Source organism: Falco rusticolus, chromosome 7 (assembly GCF_015220075.1).
Source record: "Falco rusticolus isolate bFalRus1 chromosome 7, bFalRus1.pri, whole genome shotgun sequence".
Classification (NCBI taxonomy): Eukaryota; Metazoa; Chordata; class Aves; order Falconiformes; family Falconidae; genus Falco; species Falco rusticolus.
This window is the reverse complement of record NC_051193.1, coordinates 40,012,487-40,034,064: the sequence shown is the minus strand read 5'-3', so window position 1 is coordinate 40,034,064 and position 21,578 is coordinate 40,012,487. Positions and strand designations below refer to the sequence as shown.

At 37.1% G+C, this 21,578-nt stretch overlaps 1 protein-coding gene across 2 annotated transcripts in view; it reads left to right on the top strand.

Moving 5' to 3' along the window:
- Positions 1-2,304: 2,304 nt before the first annotated feature.
- VRK1 (VRK serine/threonine kinase 1) overlaps positions 2,305-21,578 on the top strand; it is a 36,244-nt gene continuing 16,970 nt past the window's right edge. The window contains exons 1-10 of one of the 2 annotated variants that reach the window (XM_037395642.1): positions 2,305-2,409; positions 8,949-9,107; positions 10,596-10,651; positions 15,410-15,479; positions 15,876-15,963; positions 17,363-17,471; positions 17,610-17,702; positions 18,683-18,815; positions 20,084-20,204; positions 21,291-21,349. In XM_037395642.1, the coding sequence (XP_037251539.1) occupies positions 8,954-9,107; positions 10,596-10,651; positions 15,410-15,479; positions 15,876-15,963; positions 17,363-17,471; positions 17,610-17,702; positions 18,683-18,815; positions 20,084-20,204; positions 21,291-21,349 (883 nt within the window). In that variant the 5' untranslated portion in view covers positions 2,305-2,409; positions 8,949-8,953. Of the gene's footprint in view, positions 2,410-2,549; positions 2,703-8,948; positions 9,108-10,595; positions 10,652-15,409; positions 15,480-15,875; positions 15,964-17,362; positions 17,472-17,609; positions 17,703-18,682; positions 18,816-20,083; positions 20,205-21,290; positions 21,350-21,578 lie in introns of those variants that run through there. The other variant, XM_037395641.1, reaches the window with a different exon arrangement.

Sequence of the window (21,578 nt, the reverse complement as noted above, 5' to 3'; positions counted from 1 at the left end):
TTTCCCAAGTAACAAGTGATAGGACAAGAGGAAATGGCCTCAAGATGTGCCAGGGCAGGTTTAGATTGAATATTAGGAAAAATTCCTTCACTGAAAGGGTGTTCAAGCACTGGAGCAGGCTGTCCAGGGAAGTGGTTGAGTCACCATTCCCGTAGGTATTTAAAAGAAATGTAGATGTGGCACTTAGGGGCATGGTTTAGTGGTGGACTTGGCAGTGCTAGGTTAAGGGTTGGACTTGGTGATCTTAAAGGTCTTTTCCAATCTAAATGATTCTATAATTGTTTGGTCAATATTTGCCTTTCTGATATCTAGTCGAACAATTGACAGTATATGGGGAACATCTGAGAAAAATTGTATTCACTTCAGGTTTGGTTAATACTTGAAGGATTTCTAGCTGTAGCAATATTAACACAAATGTATCCAGATTGGCTAAATAAAACCCTATCCCTTTAGTGTATAGAAACATAATATATGAAAGTCCTTGCGCTGATAGTTTATTGGCAGAATCTTATGATTTTTTTAATAGAGCCAGGATTAGTATATTGAAACTGTACTTTTTGATTTAAACTGAACTGGTTATTCTGGCTCAAAAGAGAAAAATCTGAGGCAGAATGAGGTCCAGGTTTCTCTCTTCATATAAGAAAGATAATACATTTTGGCCAAATTTTTACATGGGATAGAAGAATTTATTTTAGATCTCCATAGCTTCATTGTTAAGACTCTGTCCAGAATGACATCTTGAAGGTCAACTTTTCACTGAAGTTTGAATAATATTTTTTTTTAAACTAAGTACTAGATTCTAGTAATTTAAAATGGGATTAATGTGTAGAAATTAAATTTCTCATTTTCTCTATTGGCATCTTAAAATGGTTTCACAATCCCAGTAATCTGATATTAAAGACGATGGTACTTCAAATGAAATGGTATTATGTGTGATAGCCTCATCCATTTCTTTCAAACAACCTTTTGGTCTTTCCTATAAGTGGCAATACTCTAGAACATTCAGAATAGTTCAGATTCCTGAACATCTGCAGGAGTACCTAGGATTTCTAGCATATATTTCTGTTATTCCTAATGTAGCCCAGGTTTTCATGGAAATCTTTATGAATACTGTCATTGTGAACATACTATGGAAAGATAGTTCTTTGGTTCAAGCTGTTTAATACCTCTAAACCTGCAGCGTGTGAAGATGGTGGCCATGAAAACATAATGCTTTTCTTAAGGGTTTAAAATTCCCATGAATTTAACAAAACAAAACCATTGTCCTTTTATTTTCCTGCCTCATCCCATAAATCCCCTGTTTTGGCCTGCCTTTAATTTTCCAGGCCTGTCTCCTATGTCACCGCTTGGCAGAAGCAAATGTGGGTGTGCCCATACTTGTACCCAACAATAAAAGAAAGAGGTGTCAATGGAGCACTTAGGGAAATGGTTTAGTGGTGGACTTGGCAGTGTTAGGTTTATAGCTGGACCCAATGATTTTAAAGGTCTTTTCCAATCTAAATTATTCCGTGATTCTTTGATTCTATGTAGTGATACCAGATGATTGGATCAGACCTGCTAGATGAACCAACACCATGTGATTTGACTTGAAGAAAAGGAGAGGAAAGAGAATCAGAGCAGTCAGAATCCATGCTGACCCTACAAAGGCATGGGCTTTTTTCCATAAAGTTTTGTAATAATTAATTTTGCAGAATGTTCTTGTGTACTCTGAACAACCTAAGTATTAGAGATCCCATTAAAAAAAAAATAAATCAGTCAGGACTAATTAAACGCAGACTTTGCCAAAGGGCAGATAAAAAGCTTCTTTGGAGCAGGGAAAACTCCATCAGTAGATAGGTAAAATCAGTAGTAGGGTAAATCAGAAAAGGTCTGACAGTATGAAAGTAGGTAAAGTCAGGACGTATGTAATGGTATGTAATGAAGTAACGCACAGCTGCAGGCTCTGGTGCTGCGGTGGCTGGAGGGGTCAGTTTTTGCCTAGGCATCTGTTGCACAAGATGGATCTTGCCTCCTGGAAACCTGTGTCTTGCCCTGTTTCCTGAACAGGGGTTATCACCACACGGCATCAGCCTGACACTGGCATTACTAAACTTATTTCAGCTTCAAACGCTGAGATTCCTCACAGCTCCCCGGCGAAACACCTCAGCTTTTGGCGCGCTTTGGCGCGGTGCCTGCTGGGAAGTGTAGCCCGTTCCCGCCGCCGGCCCCCGCGCAGCTCACGGACTGCACTTCCCAGCAGGCACCGCGCCCGAGGCGGGGCGAGGGCGGGCGGCCGTGGCGTGGCAGCCCAACGGGCGCGGGCGGTGTTGCCAGGTGGGCGCCGGGGCGGGCGGGCGCTCAGGGCCCCTCGCAGTGCGGGAATTTCGGACAGGGCGGAGGGAGCGGCGGCCGGGCCTGGGCACGGAGGAGGTATTTGAAGCAGGCTTCTGCTTTTGTGGTGTAGTTTTTTATTTTAGGAGGCAAGTTTTGGGGCGCTGTTTCTCCTCCCCTTCGGCCTGTTGAGCGTCCCCGGCCCTTCTGGCGGGTTGCGGCTGGGTTTTCCCGCTTCCCTAGCTAAGGAGGCTGGTGGTACCGCCGGGGCCTGCTCGGATCTTGTGCCTCCCTCGCGGGTGGGGAGAGCACCTTCCCCGCTTTCTCCTGACCCAGCCCGTGGCGCCGGAGGCATCTCGCTGGGTCAGCAGCGAGGGAGAGAATGGGGGGAGGTGGGTATGAGCTCCCCTGAGTTTCACCCTTGGGGTCTGCTGCACCCACATTCCTCTGCCTTCATGGGCTGTTGGCTCTAAAGCTGCCTTTGGTGGCAGGGGCCTCAGTTGCTTTCTTTCGTGGTTATTCTTTTTAGCTCTAAGACTAGGTGGGGTAGGTGGAGTGAAAGCTATACTCGGTGCACTTAGAGGTTTGTCGCTTTCAGGAGCATCCCGGTGTGGCTACCAAAAAAACTACCATCTTGGTTGGGAGGCATTCCTGAGTTTTGTTTTAAAGTAAACGTAATTGGGTTTTTTTTAATACAAACCTACAAATCACAAATTAAAATCTTCAATATTAGGATCAGGACAGGCCTGTTGTGTAAGAACGGGGCTAAGCTAGTTTTTGTCAGTGGTTGTGGTCTCTCTTCACTTCCTTTTTTTTGCCATTCTCCTTCCTTGTTCAAAAATTACACAATTGCAGGTAGGGTAAACCCTGTATCTTCTTTGGTTTTCAAGTTGTGCTTAAGCCTTCTAGTAATTCATAGGGAATTTATAGGCCCTTCTTATCATGAACAAAAATATAAAAGCTGTTGTGAAGCGTTCTGTAGCTATTGCCACGTCAAAAGACTTTTGTCTTCCTCTGTAGGAATAAGCTGTCCACTTAATTTTTGGGGATAATCCCCAAATGATGTAGGATTCCTAATGAATTTCAGAGCTGTTGATTTTTATGCAGTGTGCCAAATTATCAAAAAGCCTTTTAAGTGTCTAACTCCCATGCATAGGTACTTCCTGTTGGTTTGGTGGTGAGGTGATTTGGAGTACAGATGATTTTGTACCTTAAAAAGTTCACTGTACTCTTTATTGCAATAACTCTCTCGGTGATGCTCAGGGTTTTCAGGAGAACCTTAGTAACACAGTAATTTCTCTTGTAAATGCCTGTTTCCTATTTCTGAACAAGCTGTATTCTGGAATTTTAAAAAGTTATTGGTGTGTTTGAAAAAAAAAAATAGTCTGTTTGTCTTATGATGAAATGCTTCCCATTAATTGCAGTCCACCAATGTACATGTATTCATTTTGTCTAAAAACACATTTTCCTGTTTACTGGGGAAAGAACCCTAGTACCTCTTCTACCATACGTACCATTATTTGCCATATGTCTTAATAGCCAGGAAGTGAGATTATAGCAGCAGTCAGAAATGTAACACAATGATAGACCAGTCAGTCACAGTCCAACTTAAGCAAGAACACGCTCACTATCTACCTCACTTGGTATTACAAGTCAGTGATACTTCAGGTACTGCTTTGGTGGTCCCTCATATGAAACAGTTTTACAGTTTTCAGAAGTCTTAAACCGTCATGTTCTTTCCCTGCCACTCCTTGAGCAAAAACTTGCTTTTGTTTTCTGCTTGTCTTTATTTCTTTTTTTGCAAGCAGTTAGATGTCTTGCTGTGGCTGATGAACACTGTTAATGATGCATAGATTTCAGGTCTTGCTGAGCTACCTGTTTACAAAGAGGAGCACAGGTTGCCAGCATGCCTTCTCTGTGTTGAGAATGAAAGTAGGTCCTACTCAGAAAAACAACTATAAAAATTGCAGTATCCAGAGAATAAAAGAACAGGATCAGGAAGACACCAGTCTGACTTGACACACAGCAGAAATACTTCCTTCAAAATAAGTTTGATTTACATTAATTTCAGAGTTATTGGGAATGGCTGCCAACAAAAATTGAGAAGTGGCTATTCATATTTATTGTAAGAGTTCAAGTATCGCTAGAGTAGCAATGATTGCAGACAGCATTTGTAAGAATAATGCCACTAATAGCACTATTGATGCAAAATTGTCTATGTATCTCAAGTACAGTGTATTCAGTTTCTTCCAGGATGTTTTATTAGGGAGAAGCAGGAGAGATAGCCTTTGTGGTACTAAGAGGCTTTTGGAGAGAGTTTAGACAAATAGACTTCTGTTATTCATACTTGTTAGTAGAAAAATCTTTGTTTTGAGCATATTGTAGCCATATAAAACACTGCTGTTTACAGTCATGCACCCTGAAAATTGTTCTTGTCAGATACCTTGGCTAAGTAGGGTCAGGTCTGTTTGATACTTGAATGATAGTACAGTACTTGACATCTATGGCACTGTTTCCAAGGACTTCAGCATGGTTGCAGGCAGTAATGAATTAGCTTCACAGTACCCGTGGGATATAAAATATTTCCATTTACTAGTGAGAAGTAATTGAGATGCAGGAAAGTTTAAGGTGTTGGGTTTTTTTTTAATTTTTTGGTATGTGTGTGTCCATTTTTAAAAGTGATTTTAGGGAGCAGTATGTCTATTCCAGTTGTGCAATATTACAGTAGGGACCTCTACATCATGCTTGCTAGTTTGTAGGTTTCCTGACAAACCTTTCATGTTTGCTGTATCATGAGTTGAAAAGCAGACAGAATGATAGAATTTGCACGAAGATGTAATTTTCTTTTTTCATTATATTTGGTGGGGTTTGTTTTGCCCAGTTCTATTTTTTCTTGTAGAAAATTTTTGCAGTCTCCAGGTGTCTGTGGTTTCAATCAATAGAAGATCCGTGAATGGATTTATCCAAATAAATGGGAAAGCATGTGCAGCCATTGCTTAAATATTTCCATGGATAACAGCTTTTTTGCAAAAGAGTGAGTGCTTAGTATTGTGCATGCTGCCCAGTGAAAGCAATCAGTGTTTGGAACCTATGGCCTACTGATAGTTTGACCAACTTGTAAGTAGGCACAGTGCCATCTTAACAGACGGATATGAATATAGACAGCCAAGAAACCATGTATGTGTATCTAGTGTATTTGTTAAGGGCAGGGTTCCCAGCTGGGGACGTTCAAACTTATGTCCATTTTGAATTTTTGCTTTTATGGATAAAGGGAAGTTGTGATTAATTTTTATTTTTTTTTTAACTAAATACCTTCAGGCATACAATTACTGACCACATTAAATGAAAAAAGGAATTAAAAAAAAAAAAAAAAGGGAAACACCAGCTCTTTCTTTGATACTCTTGAGGAGCTATTTTAAATAAACTTTATTCCCTTTTAACCAAGGCTACTATCAAGAGACTCACTGTGAGTGTCAAAGATGTGAAGCATATCAATAGTTTTACTTCACTGACTTGCTAGTTTTATTGGAACAGAGGCTACAAATTTTTCTTTTACTGGGCAGCAATCTGTCCAGAATTCAAACACCTAAGCGCATGTGTCCAAGTCTAGCTGGAATTGTAGTAATTCAGAGAGTCAAGGGATGCAGTCCTTCAAGCCCTCTTCATGTCTCTTGTACTGTTCTTAGCTTAAGGACAGTATGCTTATTTTGTATACATTTTTGTACCCTTTAGATGATAGTGAGTGTGATGTTGTCCCACATCTGAGTCATTAAGTAACACTGCTGATTTTTGCACTTTAGGTTTCTCCTTATCTGAGTCAGTCTTGGGGCTGTAGGCTTCTGGTTTATTATCCTATTACCACTACAAATGGTTTAAGCCTGTCCTTTGTTTTAATCTTTTTCTTGATCTGAGTGTCCTGAGAAGCTGCTAAAAGGTTGACCTGTTCTTGTGGTATCAACAGTCCTGCCACTCTTTGTTCCTTCTGGCACTTTGACACCATTATGTTCTTATTGGTATGGTCCTAGCAGAGCTAGCTGGAATTGCATTTGGTTTTTGGAAGTGTCATTTTTCTTATGTAGAAAATTTGGAGGAAGAACCTTCCTCTAAGACAGTACAGTATGTATCACCTTGAAGATTAAAAAAACCCACAACAAACATTGAAGAGGTATAGAGAGAAGAGTTTCTTGAAGATGGGGTATGGATAGAGCTGTGGGTAAAGTTAGCCTTAAAATTTAAGTGTAAAATGTCAAAACTGTATCTTGATTACAGGGAAGAAGTATCTTGATTACAGGGAAGAATGTTACTGTATAGAAGTGGAAATATGGGAGAGTAATGCAAAATTAAAACATCCTGTTTTGTGATAATGAGGAAGCTTATGCAGTGTAGGTATTGATGAATACCAGTCTCTTCCTGTGATGTGGGTGTTTTGTAATACCATTTTGTTGAAGTTTTTTGTTTAACCACAATAGGTATTCGGATGTGACACTGAGACTCTTCTCAGATTAATGAGGACATTGAAAAAGCAGAAGTTTTCTTTGGCATGGACTCTTACACCTTCTATTCTGTGTTTATTTCTATATTGAATGACTGTAGCGTCTGCAGACTGCTTGCAGCCACAGTCCAGTATGGTCTGACTAGGTTCTTTTAGATCTTCTTGTACGAAGGGTGTAATATTTAATGTAAAATTTTACTTATTTGAAGGTAGTTGATGCTATATGAGATTTCTGATGCAGGAGAGTGTTACAAAATATGCTGAAAACAATACAAATGTAAGCGGTGTTGGGCAAAATACAGCAATTGCAATACATGTTTTGGCTACAATACTGATGTGATTCCCTTTGCTGGTCTGTGTAATATGCTTACTGTCACAATGCTGGTGTCCCCACTTACCACAAAAGGATACCTTGGTTGAAACCAGCTCAAAGTTGTTGATCTCTTGCAAATTCTTTTGCTGGTTGTTTATTTTTTTATACTCTTATGTTGGGCTGAGCCTCATAGTTACTGGCCTGGCTAACTCGGGAGACATTTACGTATCATTTGATCCACTCCAAAATTTTGAGCTCCACTCAACTGTTGTTTAGCTATTACCCAAAACAAAGGCCACCCACCCGTTCCCTTTGTGTTGAGCTAAAGAGAGCTCCTTTGCATTATTTCCAGATCTCCTTGGGCGTGTCACTGTGCCCATCTTGATGGACTGTTCCATACATTGTTGAGCTTTTTTCAGTGACTTTCCACCCCAAGGGGTTTGGTGAGTCACAGCTGCACACTTGAGTATTAGCAGACAGAATAACATTTTCACGGAACTCGACAGTTATTCTTGCATTTAGTAAGTAGAAAAATGAGTATGAGTTGCTCTTTTCAGATGTTAGTTGGGTGATAGACATTATTTGGGGAAGAAAATTTCCTAAAGATACTACCTAGTCAGAAAAGAGACTTGTAAAGTGGGGAGCACTTTTGAAACAACTCTTGTAGTTACGCAATTTTCGATTTGGGAAATTTAAAAAAGTCCTAGAGGAGCATTGGAACTAAAAGAGGAAAACTGATGTTAAGTAACTGCATTTGGCTTAGGCTTATTGAATTTTGTAGCTAGACTGGGAAAAAGTTATTTTGCTATCCAGAAACTTCCTGAATTTGTATTAATACTCCTTCCTGCTTCCCCACGCAAAATAAAATAATACTATTAAAATCTCACCAATCAGAACCATATCTTTTAGAAAATTCCTCTGGCTCTGTTTGTATGACTTTTATCTTCACACTTTAGAAGGAAGGATCAGTTCATTGTAAAACAAATCATGAATGTTTTTAATGTAAAGAGATCCAGCGCACTCTTTGCCCTATTGTGGCTGCATATTCAGTAAGTTATTTTCCCAAATGAAACTCTGACTGCTAAAAACTCAAAACATTTATTTGCTCAAAATGCGGCCTATTCTGCAGAAAGATGCATGTGTTTGGTTCCTGAGGGCTTTTATGTTATTTCCGGAACTATTGCTTACCTGAGACCTGAGGCTGGGAGAAGGCAACAGTAATTTTTTTACATTTATGTTCTCAAACTAGGTAGTTGTGTGCTAGTTTGATGATGATCTATTACATGCTGCCCTGTGAACAACAATGTTTCTGTTGCATGCAGTTATGTAGGAGAAAAAACCCCATTTGAATGGCTTAATTTTTTTTGGTATTTTTTATAGCTAAGAGGAATTCCTCATATTATTAATGAAGACTTAGACTATGTGACACTTCTTCAATATGCAAGTTTCTTTCCAGGAAAACCGATGAACTTTATTTCAATAGTTTACTTTTTTCCTAAGTTTAGACCTATGATTTGTTGTGATTAAGTGCAATAGATTCTGAGATTTTTTTCTAGCATGTATTATACAGGGTCTTCTAATAGGTTTCTCTTGTGAAGATTTTTGCTGTCAAATTTTTATGTGATGCCTGGAAAAATTAGTTGGTTTTCCACTTAGAATTCATGCCAATAAAACTACTTACTGTATTTCTTTTAAAGTATTTTTGTAGTAACAAATTAAAACTTAAACAATCCATACTTTTTCATGCTTCTAATAAATTTCTACATAAAGTAAGTCTGGCTAGCGTGTAACCTCAGCTTTTGTTTTATTTTTCCTTCCCTCCTCTCCCTCCAGGGAAAATGCCTTATAAGAAGACTGCTGGAAAAAGAGCCCCTGCAAAAAGGAAACTTGCTGAAGTGTTTGCTCTGGGGGAGGTTCTAGCAGATACATCAAGAAAAGAATGGAAATTAGGTATCCCTATAGGGCAAGGAGGCTTTGGACGGCTGTATCTTGGTAAGTGTAGTTATCTTTGATAATGCTTTAAAATGGAGAGGGAGATGTTTATCCTTATTCAAAGCAATGAAAAATTGAACCTAAGTTAGAAGTGCGGAGTGTCTTCAAGTGATCTTTTTTACTAGAACCTTAACTTAGTTCATGGTGTTGGAAAAAAATTCCAGGAGCGCATAAATGGTCATTGTAAGTACTGTGGTTGTGTGAGATTCCAATGGTAGTGCATTCAATTTTTAAACCAAAATCTTTATTACTTTTTAGCAGTGAAATGATAGTTTAGTATTTATTTAAACTTGATTTCTGGTCTGGCTGAAAGAAAGTATTTTCACGTGAGTGTCCTTTTCACAAATTCTGAACTGAAACTGTCTGTCCTGTTGAGGCTACTGATCAGCCAGTATTTTGGCTGGTTTTGACTTCGGTGTTGCTTGTGACTTTTTCATTGCTTTGTGAACTTATGACATAAGTCATATACTTTTACCAATGCTCAAAATAAATTGAAATCTTGGACTTTACAGTTTAAGGCATCAGCACAGATCTTGGTTTGCAATGCTGTTTATCGAATTGAAGGAAAACTTCTGTTAGTGGATGGTGTTTCATACTTAGTATCTCTGTTACTTGAACAGATGAAGAGGGGTCTTGAGAATACCTCAGGGAGTCCAAAAAACTTGATTGCCCCTGTTAATTTTCCACACAATTTTGAAGGGATGAAAGTTAATGTGATCATGATGGTAAGGTTTTTTGTTGCTATGGATTTATGATCTGTCTCCTCTTGGTGAAAAAGTTGCACTGAGTTCATAGTGAGTTGAAAAAAAAATTATTAATAATCTATCCTGATTTCAAAATGAACAGACTGCAGCATAAGTGGATTAAGAAGGAAAACAAGACCAATGGGTGGCTTCTTGCCAAAGCAGCTGCCCTCTACTACCTATTCAGCCTTGCTCAATAAGCTACTACATTTACTGAGACTGGAGTTCCAGCTCACTCAAATTGTGCAGTTCTTCATGTTAAGATTTCTGGCTTTGTACAAGCCAAATCTTGCTTTCAGTTTTCCTCCCCATCATTAGCACAAAGCTGTGCCCCTGACTGTTCCTGTACTTTGTACTTGCCTAACTTGCCCTTCATACCTGTATTGCCTTCTGTCACAAATATCAACAGCTTAGTGGCAATGGAAAGTCTCTTTTGCATGTATGACATAGCAAAATAGTAGAGAATGTGTTTTTCGTCTTTGTCCACTGTGTATGTTCATCATAGTCCTGGAAAAAGAAAGTAATGCTATTGACTAGGAAAAAGTTCCTAAATAATAAAAAAGAACTTGTTTATTTAGTAAATTGCCCGTTTTCCTCAAACAGGAGGGAGAATGCAAGACCATATCCATATAGAGTAGTTCTCTTACCAGAGAACATACAGATACATGTTCACATCAGTACTTAATTGCTTTGTTGTTTGTAACTGTATGTTTTATGACAGTTTCCTCTCCTTCCTTTTTAACAGCTGATGTTAATTCTTCAAAGTCAGTTGGCGGTGACGCACCTTATGTTGCAAAAGTGGTAAGAGCATTTGAATCTTTACTTCACAACTTGAAAATGTTTGTTCTAGAACAGCATGTGTAATTTAAAACATCTTCTGGCTGAAAATAATACAGTTGCATAGTGCTGTTTAAAATAAAAGTAAGTGTGGTGATATAGAAGAATGCTGCTGAGAATTGGGACTCCTCTATGAGGGTGGATAATGGAATATCAGCAAGTTGGAAAAGGTTCATTAAATGGATCGGATTCTGTTTCATTTGCTTCTTCCTGTAAACAGCCCAAATAACACAAAATGAATGAAATCTGGCTAGATTTTGGAGAATTTATGTGATTCAATGGTGAGTCTGTGTGAACTGTTGCTCACCACTGGATGTAGGTAAGCTGACAGATGGCTTGGGAGTAGAAACAGAAAAACTTTGATTCCTGAGGTCCCAACAGATATGAAGTCCTTTGAATAGTTTATCGTAAAATACATATGTATTCTAATTTCTGTTGAATTAAAATGGCACTGACACATAATTTTTTTAACCTAATGATTAGAGAGAACAAAAAGCATTGTTCATAGCTCATTTTTAGCCCATTGTAGCAAATCAGCAGACTCTTTTTATTAGTTGAAATTTTCTTGGTTTTAATCTTAAAATAAAAGAGTTATTTAACTTGATTTGGCTGTAATGGTCTCTTCCTAAGTGCCATGGTTGTAATCCTGGTTTAACTAAGCACTGCACCACTGCTCACTTGCTACCTCCCCCAGTGGGATGGGGGAGGGAATTGGAAGGGTAAAAGTGAGAAAGCTTGTGGGCTGAGATAAAGACCGTTTTAATAGGTAATGCAGAAGCTGTGCATGCAGGCAAAGCAAAATAAGGAATTCATTCACCGCTTCCCATCGGCAGGCAGGTGTTCAGCCATCTCCAGGAAAGCAGGACTCCATCATGTTTTCATGGTTAATTGGGAAGAGAAATGCCATGACTCCAAACATCCTCCCCTCCCCTTCTCCCAACTTTATATAGCTGAGCATGATGTCGTATGGTATGGAAAAACCCTTTGGTTAGTTGACGTCAGCTGTCCTGGCCCTATTCCCTCCTAACTTCTTGTACCACCAGCCTACTGGCTGACAGGGCCCTGTTAGAAGCAGAAAAGGCCTTGAATCAGTGTAAGCCCTGCTCAGTAATAAAGAAAACATCTCTGTATTAGCAACCGTGTTTCCAGCACAAATCCAAACCATAGCTCCCATAGTGGCTACTGGGAAGAGAATTAACTCTATCCCAGCCAAAACCAGGACACCAAGGTATAAAGTATTTTTTCTTACATTTTGCTAAATTATTTTGTATAGAACCTACTATTATATGTGATTCCCCGGTACAGTTTTAGTGAAAAAGCCTAAGAATATGTGAATAGCCATAGTAGATCCAGACCATTCATTTTTTATGTGACAAAAGGAAATACCAAAACTGTACTTTTATTAAACTAAAAGATCAGGTTAATGTAGAATGAAATACATTTTAGTCAGTATGTGCCTTTACTCTTGATATTTACATCTGCTGACTATGGGGAAATTCTGGAGTACTGGTTTTGGTACTGCTCAGACTGTTGGTGATGAACCTCTTTCTGAAAAGTTGTCCCTTGCTGAAAATTCTACTGATTATGTTGTAAACATCTACCACACTTCCAACATTGGTGTACTGCTACTGCCTTAGATGTTTGTGGGCAGGAATCCCCCATAGACCAGGAGCCCCAGCCTGCAGCTGTTGCATGGTGGCAGCCTGCTTTTCTATGTCCAACGTGTGCGTTGAGGGCAGGAGGTGTCCATTGTGCAGAAGCTGTGGCCTGTTTTAGAGGCAGACAACAGACATTCAAGTTATCAGTAGTGGCTTGCCTATGAGAGGCAGTAGCTCCTAATGGCTGGCTCCTGCCACGTTTGAACTGATCAGGAAGCAGAGCACCATTCAACCCTTCATGGAAGAATCCAGCTTGACTTGCTTGGAAAATTGTCAGATATGCATTATTTTATGCTGTACATAATTGCTATTCTACTTTTTCCTGGATTTTGAAACCTGTTCATCAGCAGCTTCTCTTTGGGCTCTGAATATAAGAAGAGTTGCTGTAACTTCTGGGTTGCTTTTATGCTAAATTCACTTTGTTGCAGCACTTTGTAAATACCTCCATTGCTAATCTCCCAGATGACTACTCACTTTTTAATTTGTCTTTTATAATTTTGTCTTTATGGCAATAAAGAGTAGCCCCAGTCTTTGTGCTGCGCTCACAAATGACCCATAATGTGTTATGCCACTACAGCGTAGTATAACACAACTATGAGTAAGAGCCTGTTTTCTGATGCCTGGGTGATTGCTGGTTGATCCATCAGCTGAAGCAAAGCAGTCAACAGCTTTGAACAATTATTAGTGTTTAACAAAATATGTGCTTCTATAGTTATGTTCTTCAAATTAAGCTATTAAAGCAGGATGGAAATTGACTTACTTTTTGACATATCCTTATAGTATTGATGTCTGGGCAGTATGAAATGAATCACAGTTTTTATTAAAAAAAGAAATGCTTTTTAACATGTGGACCTTTCAGATTTCATTGTTCAGGAGTGGATGCAGAGTTTAATAACACGTCATTAAATTGCTGACTGAAAAAGACCAGAATTCTTAAAGTACTACTAGAAGAAATTTGTTTGGTTTCGACACATACTCCGTAATCTGTTCCATTATGATATCTTTTCTAATTAAACTTTAATTGCAGTTTTGCAAATCATGTGTTTAGAATGACCCTGGGCATGAAGTTGTAGAAATTTGTGTTTGAAGTCTTTCTGGTTTTAGCATATTATAAGATGACTACTATGGCAAATATTGGACATTATTACGTGAGCCTTTTTAACATAGTGTATGCATTTCTTTATCTATATGTAGAATTAACAGTATTATGGGAAAACTGCTTCATGGTCAATATGAAGATCTGTTTTGTGGTTAAATCATTTATCCATCCCCTCAAGTAAGAAAACATACTAAATTTTCAGCATTTGCTCTGACTAGAGAAAGATATATTTTCTTCAGCACTGAGACAGAATTTTTTTGTGGAATTATTTATTAAAATGTTTTAAGAATTTTTAACACCTACAGTTTTTTGTTGTATTTCAGTAAGAAAATAACATTCTTCAAACCTGTGTAAATTGAATCAAAATAATATGTATAATGGATTATGCTACACAGAAACAAATGAATAGGTCAAGTAACATTTATTTGAGATAACTGCAGTATAAGAATTCAGCTATTTAACCCTTCTCTCTGTATGTAACCTCTGTATCACTAACTTGTCCATAGTGGATAAATAAAGTAACTGAAAGTAAATATGCATGTTCCAAAGTCTATGTGCATTGATCAGTTGGTCTGGTTGGTTTTTATTTTTCCAGTTCATGGCTGAAGTCTGAACATTGGTCCCACACGGAGGGGCCAGAAAACTCTTGTCTTGGCTCCATTGTTTGTCAGGGCAATGCTGCTGAAGATGAGGTGGAGATAGGTGGTAGCTATATAAATATATATATACATACATACTGCAGGCCTAGGAGTGGTGCCTAAGCTGGTATCTGCTCTCATTCTGACCAGTCTTCCTACTCTACCTCTGAGCCAATACAGCAGATGCACACTAAAGCCCATGTGCATGAGTGTGTTTGATCTCTTTACATTGCTTCATTAATGTCAGACAGCAGTAAACCTCTATTAGCTGAGTGGTATAGTCTGGCCTTTAGCAAATTTCTGCATCACTACATCTGCATTTAAAAGTTACAATTAAAACCATTTGAGACTGATGTTACATATCTTGGAACTTTTGGTAATATCATGTGATTGTATTCTTTCATGCCACCAATCATATTCTTTTTTTTTTTTTGTTGTTAGCTGTTTAAAATGTAGGATATTCCAAAAAGGTATTTTCACTGAAATTAGGTGACTTGGGACATACATGATTAGCTAGACTAAAATAAATTGCTTAAGCTTATCTCAAAATCAATCAGTTAAAAGTTGCAGGAGTTGAAATAACTTTTTTTTTTCCACCTTCACTACATTCTGGAAATGTAGAGTCAAGGTACATGTCCATTTGCAATTCCTGCAGTATTTCAAAGCTTTGGGGTTTTCAAACCAATTTCTCTTGCACTGTGCTTGCATGATTACCATAGATTTGTTGCTAGAAAATGAAACTGAAATACCTTATGTTAGCTTGAATACAAGGTAAACTCTGAAGTCCAAATAGCTGTAGTTCTTATAATTTAGTTTGATAAATTGTGAAATCCTCTGTAATTTTTACCTTGATCAACTAATGTACGAACAACTTACTCATGTTCAGCAAGGATTTAACTTTTAAGATTTTTCCATCAAATCATTTAAGATGTTATTGTAGGCTCACTGGTGATGATTGCAGCTGATGCAATCCAGCTTTAATCTGGAAAACCTGATATAATAAAAGTTGTTTAATGTTCTCTGCTAAACTTTTGCTGCCAATTATTGGTAATATTTCTACACATTTCAGTTAATTTGTTATTCTTTTATTTTTTGTTATGGGAAAGGATTCTTTGATACCTTAATGTTAAGCAATTTATAATAAAAATAAGTTTTTAGAGCCAACTTTCTTTGTAGAAAGAACATATTCTTTTGAATTTATCGGCACTGGGTAGAGGATTTGAGGGAAAGTATGTTTTTTATAGGGTGGACATTACGCTTTGTGAGCTTTTAATAATTATTGGGCACTAACACAGCAGTTTTTAACTAATTTTAAATTGTCTTAAAGGAACCCAGCCAGAATGGACCTCTTTTTACTGAGTTAAAGTTCTACATGCGAGCTGCTAAGCCAGATGAAAGTAAGCAGTCTATTAAAATATTTTTAATGAACTACAAGTATTTAGGAAAATGGAGCCTACAGGAGTAAGGTTGAACTTTAAGAGAATCTTTTTAGGTCGTATTCAAAATTATTTTTTAAATTATTGAAATCTAAATCAGACATATAGTAAAATTAGGGGGTTTTGGTAAGATGTTCTTTATAGTTGTGTTGATGGTATTGTCTAAATTGAAACTTTAGTTGCATCTTTGTCCCTACAATGGATGCGTCATTAACTTTCCAGTGTACTTTGCATACAAGTTTCCATGAAATAAGCAGCTCACATGTATGCAGAAACTGTAAGCGATGTGAGTACTCACTTTTAATGTAAGTCTCTACTATTGCGAATTCATGAACTTATCCTTTTTTGTATTTTCAGTTCAGAAGTGGACTAAGTCCCATAGACTGAAATACCTAGGTGTACCAAGATACTGGGGTTCTGGCTTGCATGAAAAAAATGGAAACAGGTGAACATATCTATTGTTGGCATATACTGGGATTTGTTTCATCCACAACGATTATCCATTTTAACCTAATTTACTTTACCTATCTTCATATTGTTCATTTCTCTTACGAAGTTTCATGTTCATAACAGGGTGTGTTTGAGGAATAGATGAGTAGATGCATATTGTCTGTATTCTCTTTGTATGTGTGTCTATTACATTCTTAGATTTATTTTTCATTCCTGTTGAACATTGCTGTTATACAGTGATGCTGATAGAAGCTTTTCATATTTGAATTAAAATAAAGTCAACTTCTAATGTGTAAGTCCTTGAATAATATGACAACCTTTAAAGTTTTTCTTCTTCTGGTGTGCTGTGCACTTAAAGGGTATTTTTACTCACAAGTATAAAAGACTTAGTGGTCTCTCTAAATGTATTTTATTTTCCCTAGGGATAGTTTGCTTTTTTTTTTACTTAATCTGTGAGCTAGAATCACTTCTAGTCTCATGTTAAATCTGTCTTACATCTAGGGATAGTTTTTAGTATTGTTCCATATCACGAAGGGTTTTTGTTACTTGGTCTTGAATGTTATGCTTATTTGCGTAACAGTCCTTGTTTCATAGTGGGCTTTCTCTAAACAGCTGTGCTGCAAAGGCGCTTTAGTAGTTCTCTGGCAGCTTATATTAGGTCAGGCTGCTTTGTGTGGACCACTGTGTAGGGCAGTTGATATCTATGCCCTATGGTGTCAGAAGTATCTTTGTTTCAGTAGATCTCGACGTTAAAACTAATCTAATGTAAAAACAACATGACTTTCGAGAGGCAAAAGTACATATAACAAAAATTATTATTGTCGTTCCCCCCACACTTCCCCCATAAACTGTTCTTTGTATTCAGTGTTTAATGCATGAGTTCCATTAATACAGCCAGTATTAATTTAAGTATTTAATACAGCAGTAATAGAACCAGTTTGGCTATAGCAATGAATATCAGATCACCTTTGGCAAGTGAGATATTTTTTTTTAATAATAGGTTAAAAAAAGATTGCTATAGATCTATAGATTTCAAGAAATGGTCATTTATAAAGTAAAAAAAAAAATTGCTGTAAGTAATTGATGCTTGGTTTTATCTATAGTGAATTACAATACAGATATTTTCCCCCGTGAGTACTTTTTATCGTACTAGCCAGGAATAAAGAACAGTTGTTTTGATGGACAAACTTAACTAGCTGATGTAAAAGATTTAAGAACTGATATACATTATAAAAAAAGTCAGGTATTTCCCACATATTTCTTTTCTTTGTACCTGCAGTTTATCTTTTGAGAGACATGTTTTCATCAGTAATTTGTGCAGTTAACACATTGCTAAAATACTTTGCTAAGTTCAGTTCAGTAACTTTGCTGCTTTTTTCCCCCCTTGCGTTTAGTTATCGATTTATGATTATGGACAGATTTGGCAGAGATCTACAGAAGATGTATGAAGAGAATGCAAAGCGATTTTCCCATAAAACTGTGCTACAATTAGGCCTGAGAATAGTAAGTTTAAAAACCAGGTATTTACAGCCTGGCTTCCCCATATAAGTCTTTCCCTTAAATCACACTTTTGTGCTGACGACAGGTCCTCTGCTGGGTGGAGCGGGGTACTGCATTTATATGCCTGTTTTGTTTTGTTAGCTTGATATTCTGGAATACGTCCATGAGCATGAATATGTGCATGGAGACATCAAGGCCTCAAACCTTCTTCTGAGTTACAAGAACCCTAATCAGGTTATTTCTTATGCATTTTATTCCTCATGTTTTAAACCTTTTATTTGACAACACATGGAAGTGCTTTGAACCTGTGAAATCTAGCAGAAGCTCATTTTTAAGAATGTATATATACATTATTTCTGCTTGACATTTATATCTAGTTAATATTCTATGGTTTTTCTAATGCATTTTGCTGGACAGTTATCAAATTGACTATTTGGCCTAAATAATATTCTAGAGAAATTCTCAAGATTAAAAAAGAATTGACTCACAAATAGGTATTTGCAGGTGGAAGCTTAAAATTATATAGCACACTGGTAAATTATGTTTGCCTGTCTGCATTGTTACCTCATTCCTTTGTTCAAGAAATCCATCAGATAAGTGTTCTGTTACTTGGAAAAATTGGTCTTTAAAGTGTTGATTGTTCCACCTGATTTACAGAAGTCTTCCATTTTTCTGCATTTTTAACTCTCTTTACTATTCAAACAATGCATATTAGAGTTTCAGAATTATGTATGTCTTCTTGCCCAAATGTTTTAGCTCATGAAGTAAGTAATCTCAGTTCTTTTAAAGTAACTGGTCTTAGTGAGAAGTAATAGTATGTAGTGATGTTCAAATAAGAGAGCTGACTTTAAAGAGAGTAGGACAGTAAGTGTATTTATAAATCTATGAACGTTACATCTTTTTTTTCCCCCCATATAATCTTAGCAGTTATTTATAAAATAACTGACTATTTTACTGTACTTTGTTCTCTGTATCACAGGGAATGACTTGCAGATCAAACTGCTATATGGAAAACAACGAAACCTACCTGACATGTTCTTTTCAAATCATATGTAGTAATCTCAGTAATGCACTGAGAAAGGATCATATAAAGTTGAAAACCTCACCATTTTTAATACTTTTTAAGAAGTTATGAGAATGCTTATACATTTATTATTTCATATTTTTTGTGTCTATAGTTCTTTAATCTTAGAATTCTTTGTGGAAATTACTAGGTGTACTTGGTGGATTATGGACTTGCCTACCGATACTGTCCTGAAGGAGTCCACAAAGTATATAAAGAAGATCCTAAAAGGTGTCATGATGGAACTATTGAATATACCAGTATTGATGCACACAAGGGTGTGGGTAAGGAGGTAAAACTGTTCTCAGCAATAGGCATTTGTGCATCCTTTTCATAAATGCAAAAGAATTTATTTGCTGCATTGAGTTTTGTAAACAACCGGGTTTCTGAATCTATAAAAATATGGTTTTCTTCTCTATGGACTATGCTGCCATCTTTCTTTTTTTCCATTTACTAACGTTTACTTTGATATTAATTTACTGTATTTTTCATGTAACTTTCTTAAATAGACTTCCTTGATTTATAGACTGTTAAGATTTTTAGTGTGGTTTTTTTATTAACTAAGTAGAAACGGAAGAGTGCTTATGAGATCTTGATAGAAAAACAGGCCCTGCTTTCAGGAGATAAGTAGTTCCTGTTGTCAGAAGGATACTGTTCTTTCATATTTGGCAAAGTTGCACAATATTCTTTCTTGTTTATAGCTTAATATTTGGAAGATTTTTAAACAAAACAACATGAAATATTATTTTATAATTATAATGACTGAACATCAAAAGGCAGGGAGTGAGAAAAGGTTGAACATGAAAAGGACAGGTCTATGTCTGATTAAACATTGAGGATTCATAGTGAACACCAGTTTTATTCATTATTATTTTTTTGTTTTATTAGCATAGAAGTGTGTCCTGCAAAAATATCAGTTGTTGAAAATTATTATTTACTTCAGGATGAACTCTTGCACCCATGCTTAGAACTGAATGTGAACAAAGATGTCTTGATTTGCCCATTTATATTTCTAGTGTAGTCTGTTGTCAGTGTGCATGTGGTTGTGGATTTGGTTTTTTGGGCAGGGCTTAGGGATCTGATCTGTTGTTGTCCTCTGTTCAGTTTTCAGGCCACATGAAATATTTCAGCATCATGGAATATTTTTTTTTCAGGAGGTGGGGTTTCATCACTATTACCTTTTTAGAGAAGGGAAGTAAAAACTGTTTTGAACAGAAAGTGAATCACTTCACTAACTTGCTCTATTTTTTCCACAATCTTGAGTACTTAAAAAGCTTCCCAAACTGGGGTAGCTGCATCATGTCATGTCCTTGAACAGAAGAAAGGTATTGATAAAGAACTTGAAAATAAAATTATCCATTCAGATGTAGGATTTTTCCTACCTTGCTTTCACACTAAAATAAAGAAATCGGTAACAGATACAGTAGTGTTAAATTGTTGGCATTGGCTTTCTATTGTCTTAATGTATTTACAAATTTTAACTGTTGTTAAACCGTGTGCACTTTATTAGCTGCTTTTATGGTTCTTTTTTTATGTGTGCATATATATTTAGCACCATCGAGACGTGGTGATCTGGAGATTTTGGGTTACTGTATGATTCATTGGCTTAGCGGCCATCTACCATGGGAGGATAATTTGAAAGATCCAAATTTTGTCAGAGATTCCAAAATCAGGTGAGAAACTTGTTTTCTCTCTCTTTTGAAATTGAAAATACGAATGAAAATATCTTAGTCTAGAAATGCTTTGTACTTTGAGTATGTTCCCTTTTGGTAAGTAGACTGTTGTTTTGTATACCTCCAGTTTCCCTTCATTGTGTCTCATGTATCCTTGGCTTGTAATTAAACTTAACTTCCACTACTCTGCTGTTGTTGTATATGTGAGATGCTTGCTTATCCGACACAGTATTGTCATTTTAGAGTACTGCCATGGTTAAGCCAAAAAGCACTTTTCTTGCTGTGCAAGTAACCATTATTCCTGCTTTACAGAAAGGGAAGTGTGGAGTATGAGTAGCCTTTATAACACTATACTCTGAAGTCAGTGGCAGAGATTAGTACTAAAAGTGGATGGATCTAAAATCTCTTTGAGCATCATTCCAGCTGGAAGGCTACTGATGTGGGATTTCTTTATTTATTTTTTTGTCCTTCTCCCTCACTGTTACATTTGTTCATCTTCCCCCCTGCCCTGCTCAACTGTTGTCAGGTATTTAATACGAAGAAAGCTGTCCCAGCACAGCAGTTTCTGTCTCATTAACAAGTTTTTGTTTCCTGGCTTCCTTGTCTTTACTTTTAACGCTTAGGCCTCCACCAATGTTGGTGAAGCCCTCCCTCTCACTTCCCCTCAGTTATTATTTTGGCAGAGGATCTGCTCTGAATAATCAGCTAGACAGAGTGTCCTGGATCTGCTCTGAATAATCAGGTAGAGAAAGAGTCCTCTAGCCAGAAGAGGCAAGGGGATTGGTATGTGAGAGCTTAAAATGCACCAGTTCTTTTCCCTTCAGTCTTCTGCTTGCTTGCTTTTATATGGCAAGTTTTTGTTCAACAGGTTTTGATTCTTATTTCAAATAGCCTGTCTGGCATTCATCAGGTTCTCAGATGTACTGCACTCCTAAAAATGGTTGTACTAAGTCATACCAAAGTTTTACCTAGTAGTGTTTCCTGTTTCTGACAGCAGCCCAAGCTATGTACTTAGGAAGTTTATCAGGACAGGGCAAGATTCAAACTTTGAAAGAAACAATAGATCTGAATAATTTTGTTTTTCAGATGTAGAGATGATATTTCAGTTTTGATGGACAAATGCTTTCCTGGGAAAAATAAACCAGGTAAGAGGAGCTATTTTAAATTAAAATACTTTGGTTTGTACCATGTGGTAAATGTTCTCTAATAATTTGTTTTAGTGTCTTTTTTCTTTGATGGATTTTACTATTTTAATCTGTTTGGGTGCCATCAAATTGTCCACAACTTCAGAGAATGGCTAGAAGCTCTGAAATTTGTATTTACTTGGGGCATGTTGAGTGTGTACAAGGGAAGTCTATGCTACTCTGTTCAAAT